The sequence below is a fragment of the Phoca vitulina genome, unplaced genomic scaffold, assembly GCF_004348235.1.
Source record: "Phoca vitulina isolate PV1807 unplaced genomic scaffold, GSC_HSeal_1.0 scaffold2, whole genome shotgun sequence".
NCBI classification, from domain to species: domain Eukaryota; kingdom Metazoa; phylum Chordata; class Mammalia; order Carnivora; family Phocidae; genus Phoca; species Phoca vitulina.
In genome coordinates this window covers 27786345-27808895 of record NW_022589705.1, presented here as the reverse complement: position 1 = coordinate 27808895, position 22551 = coordinate 27786345, and the positions used below count along the sequence as shown (strand labels likewise).

The 22551-nt window shown below is 38.2% G+C and overlaps 2 protein-coding genes across 2 annotated transcripts in view; one reads left to right on the top strand and one right to left on the bottom strand.

Annotated features, from left to right (window-relative positions):
- Positions 1 to 22551, top strand: part of LRRC8B (leucine rich repeat containing 8 VRAC subunit B) — a 278771-nt gene that overhangs the window by 94374 nt on the left and 161846 nt on the right. The gene's annotated exons all lie outside the window — the stretch shown is intronic.
- Positions 311 to 12776, bottom strand: LOC116647666 (guanylate-binding protein 6-like). Its single transcript, XM_032429221.1, is given in 12 exon segments — positions 311 to 390; positions 393 to 531; positions 1876 to 2069; positions 2368 to 2470; positions 3933 to 4145; positions 4850 to 4977; positions 4980 to 5129; positions 6326 to 6571; positions 7918 to 8114; positions 8316 to 8425; positions 10924 to 11051; positions 12356 to 12776. Coding segments are annotated over 12 exon segments (1878 nt in total). The 5' UTR covers positions 12546 to 12776.

Here is a 22551-nt window from a genome sequence, read left to right as displayed (position 1 = left end):
TGTTCAATTTATATTACCAATATATAGATATAGATACTTCAATAATCTAATTAAGCAATCTTTTGTCACTTAAAGTGAGGCCTCAGTGGATTTTATATATATTTATAATTTTGCAGATGTATATTTCCTAAAAGTTAACATGCTATATCAAAGTGTACATGCATTTATTCTATCTAATGTAGGGCAGGCATTGCTATCCTCTTGTAGGCACTTTTTATATTTAAAACTTTTCTGGATAAAGTGAAAAGCATATGCACCAAAAATAGGCCAGAGTATATAGCCACATTCTTTAATTTCTTTAAAAGGAGAGCTAATTCATAAATAGTGAGCTCACACCATGCATATTCTCAAGTATTCTAACAGGAGAAGTAAATATTGAAACAATTTCATTGCTAAATCCTCCAAGACTTGTGCAAACGAGGGAGTATCATTATTTTCAGTAGCATCAACCCTGTATTTCAACTGCTTTATCTCTTCATTCATCTCTTCATATTTCTTGCTAAATCTTTCATTGAGCAGATTATGTTGGACCTAAACAAAAAGTGAGAAGTAAAATTATCATTTTTTTTAAGAATTGCACTTCATATATAAAAATGTGGTCAAACTATCTTTGTTTTACTTCTAAAATTGTTCCTTCTTAATCTAGAAAGGAGAATTTTGCAGTGAGGAATATCACCTGGCTTGGACCTAACATTGAGATGAAGCATAATTTAAAGCCTTCCTAGTATTCACACACCATTAAAGTTTACTAGGATGCTAAGCCTGACATGAGGACAAATGTAACATGTTTCAGTTAAAAAAAAAAAAATGCCAGTTGGAAGGTAGACTTGGTCTGATCACACTCAGTCCCACTTGGGTTGGTATGGTCACCCAAATAGTAGAAATGATGGGAACTTATAAGCTCTTCTAGAAATCTATCATAAACATGTCCTGATGGATAATGAGAGAATTCCTCCCTATGCCATTTGATAACTTGGGTAAACTACCCACACCTGGAGATAAAATACCAAATTTAGAAGCTATCACTTCCCTGTGTTTTTGAGTCTGTACATTTCTGATAGTTTTATGTCAGCATAGATCTACCTCAGGGTCTTTAAGTAGCAATAGAGTTTCTGATAATTGTCAGTGATCTTGGTAAAGCAAACCAGTTTCTGCTCGTATTAAATACATATGGATATGCAGAATTTAAGAAACAAGGCAGAGGATCATAGGGGAAGAGAGGGAAAAATGAAACAAGATGAAACCAAAGAGGGAGACAAACCATAAGAGACTCAATCTCAGGAAACAAACAGGGTTGCTGGAGTGGAGGGGGGTGGGAGGGATGCGGTGGTTGGGTGATGGACATGGGGAAAGGTATGTGTTATGGTGAGCGCTGTGAATTGTGTAAGACTGTTGAATCACCTGTACCCCTGAAGCAAATAATACATTATATGTTAATTAAAAAATAAAAAATTAATTAAAAATTACATATGGTTGGAATATCTATTTAATCAAGCCTCGTGAGATCATTTTTAAATCCCCAAAATGGCAACTCAAATGCTATTTATATTCTCCAAGGACTTGGAGGTGTCATACTCATCCTGAACTCTCTAAAGTCTGCATATAGAGTGGAATTCAAAGGCTTCTTTAGAAAAGAAAGAGGAGGAGGAGGGGAAGGGCAGGAAGAGGATGAGGAGTAGGAAGAGGAAAGGGAGGAGAAGAGGAAGGAGAGGGAGAAGAAGAAGAAGAATTCAAAGGATTCAGGGTTTTAATAAGTTACAAGCAGTTAATGGCAATGGTACTTCCTGAGCTCCATCCCTGTAGCCTTCACTCATCCTTTCCTGAGGTACCAGAAGAAGGACCACCGAGCATTACAAAGGCCATGGCCAGACTTACCTTCAGCTTATGCTCCAACATCATGTTCTGTTCTTTTAGTATGTTTTCTCTCTCCTTCTCCATCTTCTCTTTCAGTTGGACTATGTTTTCCTGGAGAGTCCTTTCTTGAGCCTCCATCTGCTGTTGCTGCTCCAGTAGTTTCTGTCTTAGCAGCTTCTGTTCCCTTTCAGCTGACTCCTTGCTGACCTGCTCCGCTACCACAGGAAAGTTTAGAGAGGGAAGAAAATTAAGTGAGGATTGATCTCTACCCTCCAGAGCTCAGAGACAAAAGAAAATTGGAAGGGAAGGTGGAAGATCTCTGAATTCCTCATGAATTTCAAAATGTGGGAAAGGCCCTGTCTGGCTGACATACAACTACAACTCCCCTTGTTTTTAGATTTAGCAGAGTTGTGCCTCAGAAGGAGAGGACGCTCCTTGTTTCAGGAAGGTTTTACCCGTATACCTGACAGAGGGACCTACCCAACCCACTATGAGCCAAGCCCTGCCCCATACCTGCTATGTCCTTCTCCCTGTCAGTGAGGGCTTTATCTGCCTGCCAGATGGATTCCTCTATTGAAGGCTGCGACTGCAGAAAGCTCTGGAGGACCTCATTTGCCTGAGGAACCAAGAAGGAGCAAACAACTTAGAGTTCCACTATGGAGATTAGTGCTGCAAAAACAAGTATGTCCATGTAATTTGTGCTTCATGCTTAAAATTCTACAGTGGCTCCCTACAAGGTGTCCAAGCGCCTTAGTGTGACCAGAGACTCCATATCTCCTGCTTCCTGTGTCCCTCCAGGCTCTCCCCCAGTGCTACTTCCTTCTCCCCACTCTAGGTTCCAGCCAGTCAGAACTATGGTCAGTTCTATAAATCCACAATCTCTGGTGTTTTATGTATTTGCTTTCTAATGTTGCCTCTAATTTGTACTGTTGCTCTCCTCTGTTATTTGCTGACTTTAACTTTAGGCAAGTTATTTTAACCTGCTTGTGCCTCTCATTTCAGATCTGTAAAATGTTGACAATAAATATAGACGTTTCTTAATGCTGTTTGAAGGATTAAACTTAAGGGTCTAGGGAAACAGCTTTACATTATGCCTATAAGAAATAAGAGTCCAGTATATATTAGTTGCATTATTAATTATTATGTTTATTACTACAACCTATGTAGCCCATTTTCTTTTATTTATTTCTTTATTATTATACTTTTTTAATTTGAGTATAGTTGATGCACAATGTTACATTAGGTTGTGTATACAAGATAGTGATTCTACAAATTTATATTTTCTGCTATGTTCACCACAAGTGTAGTTACCATCTGTCTCGTTATATCACTATCACAATATTGTTGACTCTATTCCTTATGCTGTGCCTTTCATTCTCATGACTTATTCATTCCATAACTGCAAGCCTGGATCTCGCACTCCCCTTCACCCATTTTGCCCATCCCCCTCCTCTCTCGCAATCATCAGTTTGTTCTCTGTATTTATAGGTTTGATTCTGTTTTTTGTTTATTCACTTGCGGGTGTTTTTTAAGATTCCACTTATGAGTGAAATCATATCGTATTTGTCTCAGTCTGACTTATTTCACTTAGCATAATATCCTTTAGGTCCATCTATGGCATCCTTTAGGTCTCAGATGGCATGATCTCATCCTTTCTATAGCTCCATAATATTGCTTCATATGGAGCCCATTTTCACAGGTTCATATGTGTTATAACTTTGTATGCAATTGTCTGTATATTTGATTTCCTCTCTTACTTTTGATCATAATTAGGTAAATGACTCTGACTTTAACTTATAAATTGTCTGCACTTGGCATATTCAATGTTGTGTTGTTGGATGAAGAAATGAGCAATTTCTGTTCTGTCTCTTGTGGATTTCAGAAATCTGTACTCAATTTTTGGGAATCTATTTATCCAATCTCCTCAGGAATCAATAACAAATAGTGGTCCTTAAAAGTTAAAGCTGTCATGATATCCCCATGCTGTTTATCACCCACAACTGGCGCTGTGCTCTCAGATTATCTGGAGACCCTTTTGGCTCTATTCTGTAGGCCCCCCATGCTCCCGTATTCCTCACCTTCACTCCTTTCCTGGGCACTTGTGAATAGGTCCATTCAATACTTTCCTTTGCTTCCCTGTAGAGCTCGTGCCCTCCAGGAACAGAGAAAGTTCCTGCTGAAATACTTTCCATTAGGACCTGTGAAACCTGATCAAGCCTAGACTGGCAGTATTCAATGGATGCCTCTTCATTCTGCTGCAAGAAATGCTCCTTCTTATCCTTTATGAGTTCCTACAAGGGGAAAGTAGGGGGATGTCACCTGAAGAAAGGAACAGAAAAAAATACCATTCCAAAGAATCTGGTAAAAGGATTGGTCTAACTGTGGTCCTCATGAGAAAAGCATTCTGTTGGAGAAGGACATGGAATAAAACAGGAATCACAAGACTTGATTTACTCACAACCTTGAATACTCTCTGCAAGACTATGGGCAAGTTTCTTAACCTCCCTGGTTCTTCTAAGATGTTGGAGTTGTATTACCTAATCTCTATGGCTCCTTGCAACTGGAGCATTCAGTGATTTTATCTTCAATGATATGGTGATACAACAAGGAGCAATGTAAATTGAAAATGGCCTGGAATGAGGGTGTGATGAGAGAAAATTTGTTTCCTGACAATGGGAGTGTGTTCCCAGAAAGCATCCATGCTCAGGAAAGACTTTTGGGTGTTCTGGGCAGGCTTAGAATCCATAGAAATATTCAGGTCAGGAAGATATCTATATTGATTTTACTTCAGAGATAAGAGAGGTTTCTAGACAAACTGCCTCAGGTTTGGGAGGAAAGAAAAAAGAAAATGTAGTCCTTTGAAACTCTGTTTCTCATGAGAATCCAGATTTCTTTATCCTTCACTAAGAGATGAGCCATGGGGTCAATAAAGGTACTTCTAGGCTTCCTTCTTTAAAGGGAAGGGTCCCAAAGAGTCAATACTAAGACACATTACCACCAGCTTTTTCTGGAACTCCCGCTTGTCATCCTTGAAGGAGTGCTCCATGAACACTGCAGTGGCTTCCCTCTCACAGTCTGCATGCACATCCAGCAGCTCCTGGAGCGTGTCTGTGGGGAGCTTCACCGCTGGCCCATCTGCTCGCTGTAATGGTCAGCTGCCTTCTGCACGGCCACTGAGTTCTCACGCTGAGCTAGAGTTGTTATTGCATTCTCCAGACAAGGCACTGCTCCAGTATTGATGGCATCCACATAGGTCACCACCAGAGTCCTCAACCCTGAATGAGCCAGGATATTGAAAGGATAAATATAGGATACTAGACTCTGAGACTACATTTCTGAAGTCACACTTATGCACACACACCCAAGCCCCCCCTTATACACACAGCCCTGCCTTCTTCTATCTTCACTTTTGTTTTCCTATTGGCTCTTAATTTTTATGGTTTTCCAGGCCACATGGCTAAAAAAAAATTTTTTTAAACCCCTTCCTCTAACATACTAAATGGTATCTGGAAAACATAATTTCCCATTTAAAAAATTAAAAGCAGGGCGCCTGGGTGGCTCAGTTGGTTAAGCGACTGCCTTCAGCTCAGGTCATGATCCTGGAGTCCCGGGATCGAGTCCCGAATCGGGCTCCCTGCTGAACAGGGAGCCTGCTTCTCCCTCTGAACCTCCCCCCTCTCATGCTCTATCTCATTCTCTCTCTCAAATAAATAAATAAAATCTTTAAAAAAAAAAAATTAAAAGCAAAGTAGATTATATAGGTAGACAGATGAGGCAGGGCTAATCAGATTATTTTATTCCTAATTCTGAAGCTTCCAATGGATTTTTACTGATTCATGAGCTAATATTTATTTTTGGACTGCTCTAAACTCCTCAAATATTTTTTTTGTATTCTTTTTGCAAATAATACTTATCAGATAGGACTTGCCTTGGGGAAAACAAAAACAAAAACAAAAACAGCTTTTCTGTTCTTATACGCAGTTAGTGATTTATTTTTATCAGTAGAGGATTTTTTTAGATAAGTAGATGCCATAGGTATCAGTGACAAAGTGTGCAGTTTGGGAGAGGGATTTGTAAACCCCTAAAAGTGAGATAATTATAAAATATACACATCTCGGGGCGCCTGGGTGGCTCAGTCGGTTAAGCGTCTGCCTTCGGCTCGGGTCATGATCCCAGGGTCCTGGGATCGAGTCCCACATCGGGCTCCTTGCTCAGCGGGGAGCCTGCTTCTCCCTCTGCCTGCCTCTCTCCCTGCTTGTGCTCTGTCTCTCTCTGACAAATAAATAAATAAAATCTTTAAAAAATAAAATAAAATAAAATAAAATAAAATAAAATATACACATCTCTTCATGGAGTGTGAATGTGTGTATACCCAGAATTCCATATAGAATCAAACAAAATGCTGAAAAACATATTATATAATATATTTGACATATATTAGGCCCCATAAAAATAGGAAAAGAAGACTCACGATTCCCGGTGACCACGACTCCCTTTCTGAGAGTCTTAGTCCTTGCCTCGGTAAAGATGTAAGAGCAAAAATTGATTGCTTGTGTCTGGAATTTAGGATTCAGTTGATATTCAGGCATATTCTCAATATTGGCTAGGAGTTTGGGGTCATTTATTGGCCGGTCAAACACAAAACACTTCCGTTTTGGAAAGAAATGCCTGATGCACTCTTTGGGTAGATTAGATGCTTCGATTCTGGGGTTGTTGCCTGAGGGACAGGAACAACAGATTACTGTGGGAACAGTCTTGAGGCAAGGGAGCTAATGGTTTTTATGACAGGGATTTTGATTCCTTGCTGTCTCCTATGCTTGAAACACCTTTAACATAGACATTCAATACTTCCTTGCACATCAAACTCATACCAGTGGTAGAATTCTGGAGAGAAATTAAGGGAGACATCTGATCCAGGTAAAAGAAACCTATGGCTCATAACTCCAGACCTGAAAATGGTGGTACAATTGTCCATTAGATGTTTACTGAATGAATGGCTAAAAGAATGGAAGGTCAAATGGAACTTCTTGGTCTAATGTAGAAACTGAGCTATGAGCCACAGTCAAGGGATAATGGAGCAGTATTAGGAACAACAGTATTAGGAATATTCGGGCCCTGTGGCTATTTAAGGAAAATTGCTTTGATGCTAGAAATAATTTGCATAATGTCAGCTATTTTATATCCCAAAAACCTCAGAAGAGTAAATGTAACTAAAATGTAATTTTAGGATATCACCACTACTCCATAGACTACTTGAGGTAAAGGACTAGACTTGATTTAACAGCATTGCTGTTCTGCCAAGCCAGTTTCTCATTAAATGTTTTGGGAAAGTATAAGTAGAAAACTGAAAGCAAGAATGAATAGATCAAAAATGATCTTTCTCTCAAGGTTTAATGAGATATATACCATTATAAATGTAACCCATTAAAATAATTTATTATTTCAAAATTATAACAAGGATAAATATATGAGAATTAAGAGAAAACTATGATATAGACAGTAAAATGAATGTTCTGATAATTTTCAGAAATATTGAAAAGATATAGATTGAAAAGGCATACTTCTTCAGGTTTATTTACAATACACAGTCATTTTTTTATGTGATATATCTATACAGGCATTAGAAAATTATATCCTTCTTTGAGAAGATTAATATCTAATTGTAAAATATATTTTTATTGAACTATATTGTATATATAGATATATATTGATTTTCCTTGTAATTTCATGCCTAATGTGTTTCAGTCAGTTGTTTCCTTCAACACAGAAAAACAGAAGCCAAAGTAAGGCACATGTGTCTGGTCTTTGGAAAGTTTAAGCACCCATTGAAGTCTGGTAGCTAAATTAGCCATTGTTTAAAGAACAAATCAGTTTTGAATAATTTCATACTAGCCTAGGCTCTGCTTTTCTTGGGTGAACTTAAACTCCAGTTCCTAGAGCTTTTCAACCCAACCTCAAGTCACCATTTCTACAGACTTCAATGCAATCCCAAAGATAATGGACTGTGTTTAGTAGCTCCCACCCTCTGTTGGACCATCCACTGTCCAGGCCACGTTCTGATACCTTCAATCAGCTTCAAGGCATTCTCCAGATACTCATCTTCTGTGATAGGATGATCATTTAACTTCAGCTCCAGGGTGAAATTCCTTACAGCCCAGATAAAGTCTGGAAAGAAACTCACAAACTCTGTGGAATCTTCTGTTCCATCCTCTTCTGGGGAGGACTTTGCCCTGATTAGTTTTGTGAGCTCTGTCACATAACTAGGGCACAGTTAAGGAAAAGGAAGTTCCCACCCATCATTCCCACTTTTCTCTAACAAAAAATTACTATGAACCCTCTCTTTTGCCTTGGTTCCCCTCTGCTCCACCAAAGGCAGCTAAGTGACAGGGAAGGAGAAACTAACTTGATCTCTATTCCCATCAACTTAATGAAACATGGTGGCTTGGTCCCTGGAAGGATGCTGCAGCTGCTCCAGGGCCTAGTGGTTGATGGTGCCCAAGCTGTTGTAGACAAAGGTGCTGCTCAGAAGCACAGTCAGGGCAAAGATCCATGAGTCATTCTCAGGGTCACTCTAGAAAGCACATTAGAGCAAAAGTTTTAGGAGTTTAGTCTTTAGAAATTCATTCAGACACTTCTTCTATCAGTCTTTCATTTATTATTTCAGCTAACATACTTGCCATGCAAAGAAATAAGTTTGAAGACAGACATAGATAAAGATATCAACTTTGACAATTACAAAGACATTTTTCATGATTGTGAGTCCTTTGTATATAAAAAATTCTAGTCTTCACAGAGCTTTCTTTTTCCTCAATTGGATGAAATAAAGTAACATATATAGAAAAACTAGTACAGGGCGCCTGGGTGGCTCAGTTGGTTAAGCGACTGCCTTCGGCTCAGGTCATGATCCTGAAGTCCCAGGATCGAGCCCCACATCAGGCTCCCTGCTCAGCAGGGAGTCTGCTTCTCCCTCTGACCCTCTCATGCTCTATCTCATTCTCTCTCAAATAAATAAATAAAATCTTTAAAAAAAAAAAAAAAAGAGTTGCACACTCTTTAAAAAAAAAAAAAGAAAAGAAAAACTAGTACAGTACCTGGTGTGCAATGATGAGTGTTAGCATTTATTCATTCTACATATAGCTATATAAAATATACCATAATTGCCATAACTGGGATTCAAATTATATTCAATTAAATTCAACAAATGTTTATAGGAAGCTACTGAATGTATCCCACTGCTCTTATATTTAAAAAGCAAACTTGAAAATGGCAATTGTTACATTCAAGGTGACTATTTCAAAGTGGTGACAAACATCCATACAATGAATGTAACAAAGATGACAATATCTATAAAGATATTAGTAATCTTGCATCTTAGTAATGTACATAAGCAATGGAACCTATAGCTATAATTGAAATGAAAATTTAGAATATTATCAAGGAAGAGTAGAACTATAAAAGTTGGAGAAATAGTATATTTTATGAAGGCTTACTGGAAGCCTTGAGCTGAGTGTTCAGTGGTTGAATACAGCCATCAAGAAACACAGACTTAGTTCTCAGCAGGTCTGATTCTGCTTTTTGTTTGCTAATTCGTGTGTGTGTGTGTGTGTGTGTGTGTGTGTGTGTTTTAGATTCCACATATGAGTGAAATCATGTGGTATTTATCTTTCTCAGTCTGACTTATTTCACTTAGCATAATACTCGCTACGGCCATCCATGTTGTTGCAAATGGCACAACTCATCATTTTTGATGTCCTTGTAATATTCCATCGTGTATTTATACCACATCTTCCTTATCCATTTATCTATTAATGGACTCTTAGGTTGCTTCCATATCTTGGCTATTGTAAATAATGCTGCAGTAAACATAGGTGTACATATATCTTTTTGAATTAGTGTTTTCATCTGCTTTGGGTAAATACCCAGTAGTGGAATTAATGGAACATATGGTATTTCTATTTTTAACTTTTTGAGAAACCTCCATACTGACTTCCACAAATAAAAAATTAATAGAAAAAGTAAATAAACACAGAATTTCTAACTACTCTTTGGGCAGAAATGGAGAGCTACAGAAATTTAGATACCATTTCCAAGTAAGTCGAAAAGTAAGGCAGAAAAGAAGAAATCATTCATTTCACCCATTAGTAGAAAATCAAAGTATCAAAAATCCATCTGAAAATGTTTGTTATAGGGCAAACATATGCTTTTATAGAACCAGCACATTCAGAGGTATCTCACAGCCTTCCAGAATGCTCTTTGGGTAGCTGATGAACGTTACCATAGGAAATGTAAACCCGACTCTTAACTCCGAACCTCAAATACACACTTCATCTGGAAAATAAATCAGGAATATTTCCTCTCCTGGGATGGAGTTGATGTTTCTCCTCTTTCCCACCAAGGCACCCTTATGCTTAACATATGTTGTGCCACTATGTTGTGCTGCCCAGATCATCTTATAAAATTGAAGGACTGATTCCCCCAGCTAGTGAGAGTGCTGATGGAAGAGAGCTCTCAGGTGCCAATCCCTTTAATTAAAAAGGCTTCCAGAGCAGCCTTTCAATGATTTATCAGCACCCTTGTCCCAACTCAGGATAACTCAAAAGAGCCATCCCAGCCACAGAAAACCCATGGAATTGACAGAATTCAGCAATTGCATTGCAGTGCAACTTCTTCTTCTTTCCCAACTTGCTTCTTTCCCAATCAAATTTTATTAAATCTGACTGCATATGTGTGGTCTTCTCAACTGGACTGAAGATGCTTTGAGGGCAGGACCTTTACTATGGTGACTCATATTTACAGTACTAAGTCAGGAGTCTGCAACTCAGCTATTCAATAATTATTTCTTAAATTTAATCAAATAGTTCACCCAGTGCCAAGAAACAAAAGATTTTATCTAATGTACCATGATATCTTACCTAGAAGTGAGATTCAAACAAACCAGCATGCCTCATTCACTATAGTTGGATTTCTAGATTTTACAGATAGATCACAGCAGTGAAATTACAAAATATCATGAAGAGGTAAGGAGCAAATCCAGAATAAAAAGGATTTATCTGTGACTGCCTGCCTTACCTTTTCCACATCACCCAGGCCCTCAGTATCCAAAAGGACCAGGGTGTGGTTTGGCTTGGAGTGGTGAGGTATACACCACATCCAGATGCCCTTGGTTTTAGACTGCACTGTAGGTCCCAGAGGGAAACCTGGGAGGGGAGGGGAGAAGACAACATATGGTGACAGGAGATTTATCTAAGCAGCCAAAGGCTTACAAAGTCAGACTTTCTGGAACATAAATAAGTACCCCAGCATATAAGATGGTTCTTTCTCGATTTCCTCAAGAATGTCCTACTTTGTGTTTGTCATCTCTTTCAAGGAGGAGAAGGTGTTAACCATGAGAATGATGCCAGGCAACGGCTCAAGATGGAGAGAATGGCATTCATGACTAACAGAACATAATAATAAAAATTAATAAAATAAATATATATATATATATATATTTGCAAATAGGAAAGAAAAGAAAGGCATTCATGAATCAGAAAAAATTGGAGATCATTGATAACCATCAATAAGCATTTTGAAAGAATGGTGAGGCAAAAAGACAGAGAGCAGTGGATTAAAGAGAGACATGGGAAAAGGAAAAGTAGAAGAAGGAAATTGAGATCATATGTTTTGCCAATGTGATAAAAAAAAAAAAAAAAAGGAGGAGGGTTGGTAGCTACAATGGGATGTGAAATCCAGGAAAAACTTTTAAGATGATAGTTGTTGTGGGATCATTGAGCACAAACATCAAGAAAGAATTCTTGAGATGCTTCATGGTGCAACTTAGTAAGTTTATTCAAGTAGCATGGGGACAGGACCCGTGGGCAGAAAGAGCTGTACTTTTGCTGTATGAAGCTGACAGTTAAGTGCTTGCTGCTCAAGAGGGAGGGGTTGTGCAGGGAGTATTAGATCATAAATGTTTCCTCGAATTTCTGTTCCTAAAACCATTCTCACAAGATTTCTCTGGTGCTTCTCATTCAGTTCAATATCAACTATTGGTGAGATGCACAGGCAGCCAGGAGACCCTTTCAGAATGTAGCAGCCAGCACGTGTTTGAACCTTATAGGAACTATAGGCTATAGGTCAGCCTTCTGGGCCAAAGGTGAACATTTTTCTGCTTCTATCCCTCCTCAACAGATATTCAAACATCTTTATATGTTGATGGGACTATCCCGTAAAAAAGCAAATGTGTTTCAAGAGAGAGAGGAGATGCAATTATAAGAGCCCAGTACTTGATCAGGTTGAAGAAGGTAGGATCCTGAGCATTAGTAGGAGAGATTTTCCTTAGCAGTAGTAAAACGGTATGATAACAGATTACAATAAGAGTAACTAGTGAGAATTTGAATTGGAAGGTTGGTTGATTAAGAGGAGTTTGGTTCTCCTTTCATGTGCCCAGGGAAGAAAACTAAAGATCTGAGATATATAGCTAGAGATAATCAGTTGGCCCCAGACTGAGTACAACACTCACCTCGGTTCTGCCCTGCAAGACGGTTCATCAAGTAGGATTTGCCTGTACCATACAGTCCTACAATGGCCACCACCACTACTGGTTGAGAAATCCTTTCAAGAATCTGTATAGCTGTCTGGTTCACTGACAGGTGCATATTGTTGTTTTCCACCAGACAAATGGGGGCCGTCATAGTGGGTCCAGATGCCATGGCAACCTGCCACCTTAGAAAAGCCTCCTAGTAGAAATAAGATTACAAAGTCATTCTCTGACTTAGAGTTATTCAAAACATGCATCAGTTTAGGACTAGGTGAAACTTCTGTGATTTCTATGGAACAAAATGTAACCTAGAATTAGCAGACTGCAGAGGGCTTCCTCTATTATTGCCCCAAATCTCTGATGATATTAGTGATAAAAGATAGGGTATTATTATTCTCCAAAGTTTTGCTTCAATAGTAATAATAAAATTCAAGCAACTGTTACTATCACTGAGGGCCTACAATATATCAGGCCCTGTGACACATACCTTACATACCCAGCCTCATTGATACTTAGGAGAACCTACAAGTTAGAATTTATTGTACCCACTTTGCAAATAAGATAAATGAGTCTCACAAAAGCTGAGTAAGTCAGAAAGCCAGGATTAAACCTAGACAATTGAACAAAATGGCAAGCTGGGAATCTCTAAGCTCTTGTTTCTCCAAGGAGATATCAAAAATCAAAATATTGGCTAGAATAATCTTATAGTAGTTCTGTAAAAACAGTCAAAGGTCTAAAGCAACCAAGCAAACACCCAGTCAAGAAAAAGCCATATTAAAAATGGTAGGAAATTCTGTGGTGTTTTTGCTTTTCCTTGGCCCACACTCTCCCTGGTGTGGTATTAGTCTTGGTCTGGAGTAGGTGGCCACCCAGTTCCCACCTTTCTCCCTTGACCCAGAGGGAACAGAGCAGACCTTGTTCACCGTGTTCTAACCTGTCTGGGGTTTACCTCTTCAGATCTCTGTTTCATGTCACATGGATCTCAGGCAGGGGCAAGGGCTAGGAATGCAGTGGTATAACTTGGATTTCATATGGAAAGAAGCACTGGCATTGGTTTCCTGGGTATTGCTCATGAACTGCAGAGAGATGGATCTGCAGATGCCTGGGGCAAGAGATTACCAGTGAAGACATAAAACAGATCATCTTAGGAAGTAGTTCAGTTCCCACTTTCCTCCTTTAGACTAGATGGAGCAGAGCAAACTATGTTTATAATTTCTAATCTGTTCTGAGCTGCCTGAAGGACTGGTCTTTGTTTCACCTAATTCATATCTTGGTCAGGGAGAAGCAAGCGGCATTGCTTGGGAAAGCTGAAGAGAGACAGACCTGGCAAGATATTATGAGTGTGTGATATTGTGATTTACAATAAGAAGTATGTATTTGGTCTTTGTCCCTGCTCCTGACACACGGCTTCCAAAACATATTTAATTTCCCAAGTGATGAAAGTAATGGAAGTATCTTTTGTTATAATATTTGGTCTTTTGTCCCTGGTTCCTAAAAAAATCCAGAGTGAAAGGTGAAAGAAGTGTCTTCTGTTATACATAATAAGCACCTTTCAACTACAACCAAGTTTATGTTAATGAGATGATTTTGGAGAGCCCCTGGATAATCACCAAATGAAGGCTAGTTGCCAGGGGAACCAACCAGGTGATTAGAGAGTTGGAACTTTCAGCCCCATCTCCCGACTTCTGAGGAGGAGAGAAGGGCTGAAGGTTGAGTTAATCACCAATGGCCAATGATTTACTCAATTATGCCTATTTAATGAAGACTACATTAAAAACCCTAACTGAAGGAGTTTAAAGAGCTTCCGGGTTGGTGAACATGTGCAGGTGTTCAGAGGGTGGTGTGCCCAGAGCATGGAAGCTCCACACCCTTTTCTTGATACCTTGCCCTATACATCACTTTTATCTTGCTGTTCCGGGTTTGTATCCTCTTTCTTTCTTTCTTTTTTCTTTCTTTCTTTCTTTCTTTCTTTCTCTCTCTCTCTCTCTCTCTCTCCCCCTCAGTCCCTCCCTCTTCTTTCTTTTTCTTTCTTTCTTTCTTTCTCTTTCTTTCTTTCTTTTTCTTTCTTTCTTTTCTTTTCTTTCTTTCTTTCTTTCTTTTTTCTTCTTTTTAAACCAGTAATCTAGTGAGTAAACTGTTTCTCATGAGTTCTGTAAGCTATTCTAGCAAATTACTGAACCTGGAGTGGAGATGACAAACATAGCCAGTCAGAAGCACAGGAGACACCCTTGACTTACGTTTGGCATCTGAAGTGGGGCCCGTCTTGCGGGACTGAGCCCTTAACCTGTAGGGCATGCACTAACTTCAGACTGTTTGTGTCAGCTTACTGTGGAAAATTGCCTATACATGTGGTGACCAGAAGTGAAGTATTGAGAATAGCGTTTAGAGGAGAAATAGAATTTTTTCCTTTTCAGAGTGGAGAGAAACAATAGACCATCAAAGGCCCTAGGGAGATATTCTGAGGATAATCAAGACATTTAAAAGCAGCATGTATACAGGGAAATTGAAGAAGCCACACATAAGCTCAGGGAAGATACATGCTCAGAAAAGACCTAAAAAGACCTTAAGGTTTCTCCCTAGGTTAATCCTAAGGCTCAAGACCAAGACCCAGCTAATTAGCAGAGACTTCCTTAGCACAAACCCAGTATGCAAAGAATGGAAAAGGTGGCTGTTTCTATAAATGACCAATTTTCAACAGATACAACAACAATCACAAGGCATACTGAGAAACAGGAAAATACGGCCCATTCAAAGGAATTAAACAAATGTGGCAGAAAACATCCCTGAAGAAACACAAGCATTGCATGTTCTAGGCAAAGACTAAAGTAATTTTCTTAAATATGCTCAAAAAGCTAACGGGAAACACAAAGAACTAAAGTAAATCAGGAAAACGATATGTAAACAAAATTAGTCCAGTCACAGTGTGGTACTGGCATAAAGATAGACATACAGACCAACGGAATAGAACAGAGAGACCAGAAATATACTCTCCCATATATGGTCAAATGATTTTTGACAAGCCTGCAGAGATCATTCAATGGGGAAAGCACAGTGTTTTCAACAAGTGGTGCTGGGGAAATTTGATATTCACATGCAACAGAATGAAGTTGGACCATTACTTTAACACCATATATAAAATTTAACTCAAAACATATGAAAGACTTAAACATAAGAGCTAAAACTACAAAAATTCATAGAAGAAAACACAGGAGAAAACCTTCATGATACTGGATTTGACAATGATTTTTTTTGGATATGACACCAAAGGCGTGATCAAAATATGGAAAAATGGTAAATAAGACTTCATCAAAATTAATAATTTCTGTGCATCAAAGAACACCGTCAACAGAGTAACAAGGAAACCCAAAGAATAAGAGAAGAAAAATGCATATCACACATATGATAAGGGATTAATATCCAGAATCTATAAGAACTCTTACAACTCAGTAGTAACAACAAAAACAATGCAGTTCAAAAATGGACAAAGGACTCAGACAGACACTTCTCCCAAGAAGATATACATATAGGCAATAGATACATGAAAAGATGCTCAACATCACTAATCGTTATGAGAATGCAAATCAAAACCACAGTGAGGTACAACTTCACACTCATTAAAGTGGCTATTATTAAAAAAATGAAAGAAAAAGAAAACAACAAACAACAAAAAACCCCAGCAAACAACAAGTGCTGGCCACAACGTAGAGAAATTGGAACCCTTGTGCATTGCTGGTAGGCATGTAAAATGTTACAACCACTGTGGGAAACACTGCTGGTTCCCCCAAAAGTTGATCATAAAATGACCATTTGATCCAGCAATTCCACATCAGGGTATATGTACAAAAGCATTAAAAGCAGGGACTCAAACAGATACTTGTACACCAGTGTTCATAGCAGCAGTATTCACAGTAGACAAGAGGTGAAAATGTCCATCCAGGGATGGATGGATCAACAAAATGTGTCATATTCATACAATGCAGTAGTTTTCAGCTGTAAAAAGAATGAAATTCTGATACATGTTACAACATTGATGAACCTTGAAGACATTATTCTACAGTGAAATAAGCCAGACACAGAGGACAAATATTGCATGATTTCACTTCTAAGAGGTACCTAAAATAGTCAAATGCATAGAGACAGAAAGTAGAATAGTGTTTACCATGGACTGAAGGGGGAGACTCCCCTCCCTTCCTGGGGAGGAACAGTGCATGTCTGCACCTTACGAGTCCATAAAATTTGGAGTTTTGAAACTCAGTAGTGCTGAGATAAAAATACTCAGTCACAGCCTGGGTGAACACAGAGTTTGGACAGAAACTGGTGAGATAAGAGTGATCAGCTGCTTTTCAGTGAGGGTACACTGAAGAGTGGGGGGTGCAAACTTTCAGCTCAGGGGCTAGAGATCTGACCAACCATTTTTATCCCACACATCAGTGCTGAAAGCCTTCAGGGAGCAAAACACCACCTAGTGGAAGCCAGAGCCACTTACACTGAGCCCAGCCCCCTGGCAAGGGAGGTAGGTGCATTTACAAGAGGGCAAGGGCAGCTGAGAATTAGGGCAACAGGCCCCTCCCCCAGAAGAGCAGCAGGAACAACTGGCCCACACCAGGTATACTGATCATAGATTGCTGCAAAGCTTCAGCCCTTGAGGAAAACAGTGTGTTACATCGTGTTTTGTTTTTTTTTTATTCTTAAGCCTTTCAGTATTATTTTTTCAGTTATTTTCTTATTTTTTCAATTCTTTTTTATTTTTTCAATTTTTATTCTTATATAAACATTATATATATTTTTTATTTTTTGTATCCTTTCATTGTATTTTTTTAATTTTTGTATATATATAATCTTTTTTTCTTATTTTGGGATCTAGTTTCTTTTAAAAAGCAGACCAAAACACACCCAGGACCTAGTTTTTTGTTTTGTTCTGCTTTGCTTCCTTTTTGTTTTTTCTTGTTTTGTTTTGTTTTTGTTTGTTTCTGGTTTCTTTTGTTTTTTTTCTTTGTTGTCATTTTGGTTATTGTTGTATTTTCTCTTTCTCTCTTCTGTTATTTTCTGGACAAAGTGATGAGATGGAGAAATTCACCCCAAAAGAAAGAACAGAAGGTAGTATTCACTGTCAGGGATTTAATCAATACGGATATAAGTAAGATATCTGAACTAGAATTTCAAAAAATGATTATAAAAATACTAGCTGGGCTTGAAAAAACCAAGAAATAATAGAACTTACTGTAGAAATAAAAGAACTAAAAATCTAATTGGGCTGAGATTAACAATGCTATTACCAAGATGCTGTCCCAAATGGAGGCTCTAATAGCAAGCATAAACGAGGCAGATGAGCAAATCAGTGATATAGAAGATAAAAGGATAGAAAATAAGGAAGGTGAAAAGAGGAGAGAAAGGTTAAAGTAAAACTATTAGATCACAAAGGGAGACTTAGAGAACTCAGCGATTCCATAAAGCAAAATAATATCCAGATAATAGGGGTTTCAGAAGATGAAGACAGGGAGAGAGGGAGAGAAGGTTTATTTGAATAAATTATAACTGAGAACTTCTCTCATCTGGGCATTCGAGTCCAGGAGGCACAGAGAAAACCCTACACACACTCTAAATCAATAAAAATAGATCAACACCTCAACATATAAGAGTGAAGCTTGAAAATTTCAAAGATAAAGAGAAAGTCCTGAAAGCAGCTCAGGACAAGAGGTCCATAACCTACAAGGGTAGAAATATAAGGCTGGTAGCAGAACCATCCACAGAGACCTACCAGGCCAGAAAGGACGGGCGTGATATAACTCAGCATGCTAAATTGGAAAAATATGCAACCAAGAATACTTTATCCAGCAAGGGGCTGTCATTCAGAATAGAAACAAAGATAAAGAGTTTCCAGGACAAACAAAAACTAAAGGAATTTGTGAATACTAAACCAGCTCTGCAAGAAATATTAAACGGGATCCTTTGGGCAGAGAGAGAACCCAAAAGAAACAAAGACCAGAAAGGAACACAGATAATCTACAGGAACAGCAACTTACAGGTAATACAACAGCACCAAATTCATATCTTTCAATAATCACTCTGAATGTAAATGGACTAAATGCTCCAACCAAAAGACAAAGGGTATCAGAATGGATTAAAAAAAAAAACAAAACGACCCATTGATACGCTGTTTACAAGAGACCATTTTAGACCCAAAGACACCTCCAGATTGAAAGTGAGAGTGTAGAGAACCATTTATCATGCCCATGGACATCAAAAGAAAGCTGGAGTAGCGAACCTATATCAGACCAACTAAATTTTAAACCAAAGACTGTAATAAGAGATGAAGAAGGACACTGTATCATAATAAAATGGTCTATCATCAAGAAGATCTAACAGTTCTAAATATTTATGGCCCCAAATTGGGAGCATATATAAACCAATCAATAACAAAGCTAAAGAAACTCATTGGTAATAATACAAAAATAGTAGGGGACTTTAACACCTCACTCACAGCAATGGACATATCATCTAAGCAGATCAGCAAAGAAACAAGGACTTTGAATGACACACTGGACCAGATGGACTTAACAGATATTCAGAGCATTTCATCCGAAAGTAGCAGAATACACACCCTTCTCGAGTACACTTGGAACATTCTCCAGCATAGATCACATACTGGGTCACAAATCATGTCTCAACTGGTACAAAAAGATTGAGATTATATCATGCATATTTTTAGAGCACAATGCTGTGACACTTGAAGTCAAATACAAGAAAAAATTTGGGAGGACCACAAATACATGGAGGGTAAAGGACATTCTACTAAAGAATGAATGGGTCAATCAGCAAGTTGAAGAATTAAAAAAATACATGGAAACAAATGAAAATGAAAACGCGATGATTCTGAACCTTTGGGATGCAACAAAGGCAGTCCTAAGAGGGAATTATATTGTAGTACAGGCCTACCTCAAGAAACTAGAAAAGTCTCAAATACACAACCTAACCTTAAACCTAAAGGAGCTGGAAAAAGAACAACTAATAAAGCCTAAACCCAGCAGGAGAAGAGAAGTAATAAAGAGCAGAGCAGAAATCAATGATATAGAAGTCAAAAAACCAGTAGAACTGATCAACGAAACTAGGAGCTGGTTCTTTGAAAGAATTAATAAGATTGATAACCCCCTAGCCAGACTTATCAAAAGGACAAAGGACCCAAATAAATAAAATCATGACTGAAAGAGGAACGATCACAACCAACACCAAAGAAATACAAACAATTATAAGAGAATATTATGAGCAATCATATACCAACAACTAGGCAATCTGGAAGAAATGGATGCATTTCCAAAAACATATAAACTACCAAAACTGAAATAGGAAGAAATAGAAAACCTGAACAGACCCATAACCAGCAAAGAAATTGAATCACTAATCCAAGATCCCCCACAAAGCAGAGTCCAGGACCAGATGGCCTCCCAGGGGAATTCTACCATTTAAATGAGAATTAATACCTCTTCTTCTGAAACTGTTTCAAAAAATAGAAATGGAAAGAAGACTTCCAAACTCCTTCTATGAGGCCAGCATTACCTTGATCCCAAAACTAGACAAAGACCACCATCAAAATGGAGAATTACAGACCAAGATACTAGTTAATAGGATCCACCAGTACATTAAAAGATTTATTAGCCACAACCAAGTGGAATTTATTCCTGGGCTGCAAGGATGGTTCAACATCTGCAAATCAATCAATGTGATACACTACATTAATAAAAGAAAGGACAAGAAACATAGGATCCTCTCAATAGATGCAGAAAAAGCATTTGACAAAATACAGCATCTTTTCTTGATAAAAACTCTCTGCTGTGAAGGGATAGAGGGAACATACCTCAATATCATAAAAGCCATATATGAACAATCCACAGCAAATATCACCCTCAGTGGGGAAAAACTGAGAGCTTTTCCCCTAAGGTCAGGAACATGGCAGGCATGTCCACTTTTACCACTGTTATTCAACATAGTACTGGAAGTCCTAGCCCCAGCAATCAGACAACAAAAAGAAATAAAAGGCATCCAAACTGGCAAAGAAGAAGTCAAACTTTCATTCTTCTCAGACAACATGATACTCTATATAGAAAACCCAAAAGACTCCAGCAGAAAATTGCTAAAACTGATACAGTTATTCAGCAAAGTCACAGGATATAAAATCAATGCACAGAAGTCAGTTGCATTTCTATACATTAACAGTGAGGCAGAAGAAAGAGAAATCAAGGAATCGATCCCACTTACAATAGCACCAAAAACCATAAGATACCTAGGAATAAACCTAACTAAAGAGGTAAAGGATCTGTACTATAGAAACTACAGAACACTTAAGAAAGAAATGGAGGAAGACACAAAGAGATGGAAAAACATTCCATGCTCATGGATCGGAAGAACAAATATTGTTAAAATGTCTATGTTACCCAAAGCAATCTACACATTCAATGCAATCCCTATCAGAATACCATCAACATTTTTCACAGAGCTGGAACAAACATTCCTAAAATTTGTATGGAACCAGAAAAGACCCCGAATAGCCAAAGGAATGTTGAAAAAGAAAACCAAAGTTGGAGGCATCACAATTCCAGACTTCAAGCTCTATTACAAAGCTGTCATCATCAAGACAGTATGGTACTGGCACAAAAACAGACACATAGATCAATGGAACAGAATAGAGAACCCAGAAACGGACCCTCAACTCTATGGTCAACTAATCTTTGACAAAGCAGGAAAGAATGTCCAATGGAAAAAAGAGAGTGTCTTCAACAAATGTTGTTGGGGAAATTGGACAGCCACAAGCAGAAGAATGAAACTGGACCACTTTCTTACACTATACACAAAAATAAACTCAAAGTGGATGAAAGACCTAAATGTGAGACAGGAATCCGTTAAAATCCTAGAGAAGAACACAGGCAACAACCTCTGTGACTCAGCCTCAGCAACTGCTTGCTAGACTCATCTCCAAAGGCAAGAGAAACAAAAGCAAAAATGAACTATTGGGACTTCATCAGGATAAAAAGGTTTTGCACAGCAAAGGAAATAGTCAACAAAACTAAAAGACAACCTACGGAATGGGAAAAGTTATTTACAGTTGTCTTATCAGATAAAGGGCTAGTATCCAAAATCTGTAAGAACTTATCAAACTCAACACCCAAAAAACAAAAAATCTAGTCAAGAAATGGGCAGAAGACATGAACAGACATTTCTCCAAAAAAGTCATACAAATGGTCAACAGACACATGAAAAAGTGTGCCACATCACTCGGCATCAGGGAAATACAAATCAAAACCACAATGAGATACCACCTCACATTAGTCAGAATGGCTAAAAATAACAAGTCAGGAAATGACAGATGTTGGCGAGGATGCGGAGAAAGGGGAACCCTCTTACAGTGTTGGTGGGAATGCAAGCTGGTACAGCCACTCTGGAAAACAGTATGGAGGTTCCTCAAAAAGTTAAAAATAGTGCTACCCTATGACCCAGCAATTGCACTATCAGGTATTTACCCAAAGGATACAAATGTAGTGATCTGAAGGGGCACCTGCACCCCAATGTTTATAGCAGCAATATCCACAATAACCAAACTACCAAAAGAGCCCAGATGTCCAACAACGGATGAATGGATAAAGAAGATGTGGTGTGTATATATACAATGGAATATTATTCAGCCATCAGAAAGAATGAAATCTTGCCATTTGCAATGATGTGGAACTAGAGGGTATTATGCTGAGTGAAATAAGTTAGTGAGAGAAAGACAAACACCATATGATCTCACTCATATGTGGAAATTAAGAAACAAAACAGATGAACATAGGGTAAGGGAAGGAAAAATAAAATAAGATGAAAATAGAGAGGGAGGCAAACTATAAGAGACAATGAATTTTAGGAAACAAACTGAGGGTTGTTGGCAGGGAGGTGGGTGAGGGGAAGGGGTAACTGGGTGATGGGCATTAAGGAGGGCACTTGATGTAATGAGCACTGGGTGTTATATGCAACTGATGAATCACTAAATTCTACCCCTGAAATTAATAATACAGTATATGTTAACTAAATTGAATTTAAATAAAGAATTGTTTTAAAAGTACAGTTTTGGTCTCCTGGCATATTTTTGATAGCATTGTATTCAGATAGTTTTCTATAATATTGAGGAGTTATATAAAATTTCTGGATGT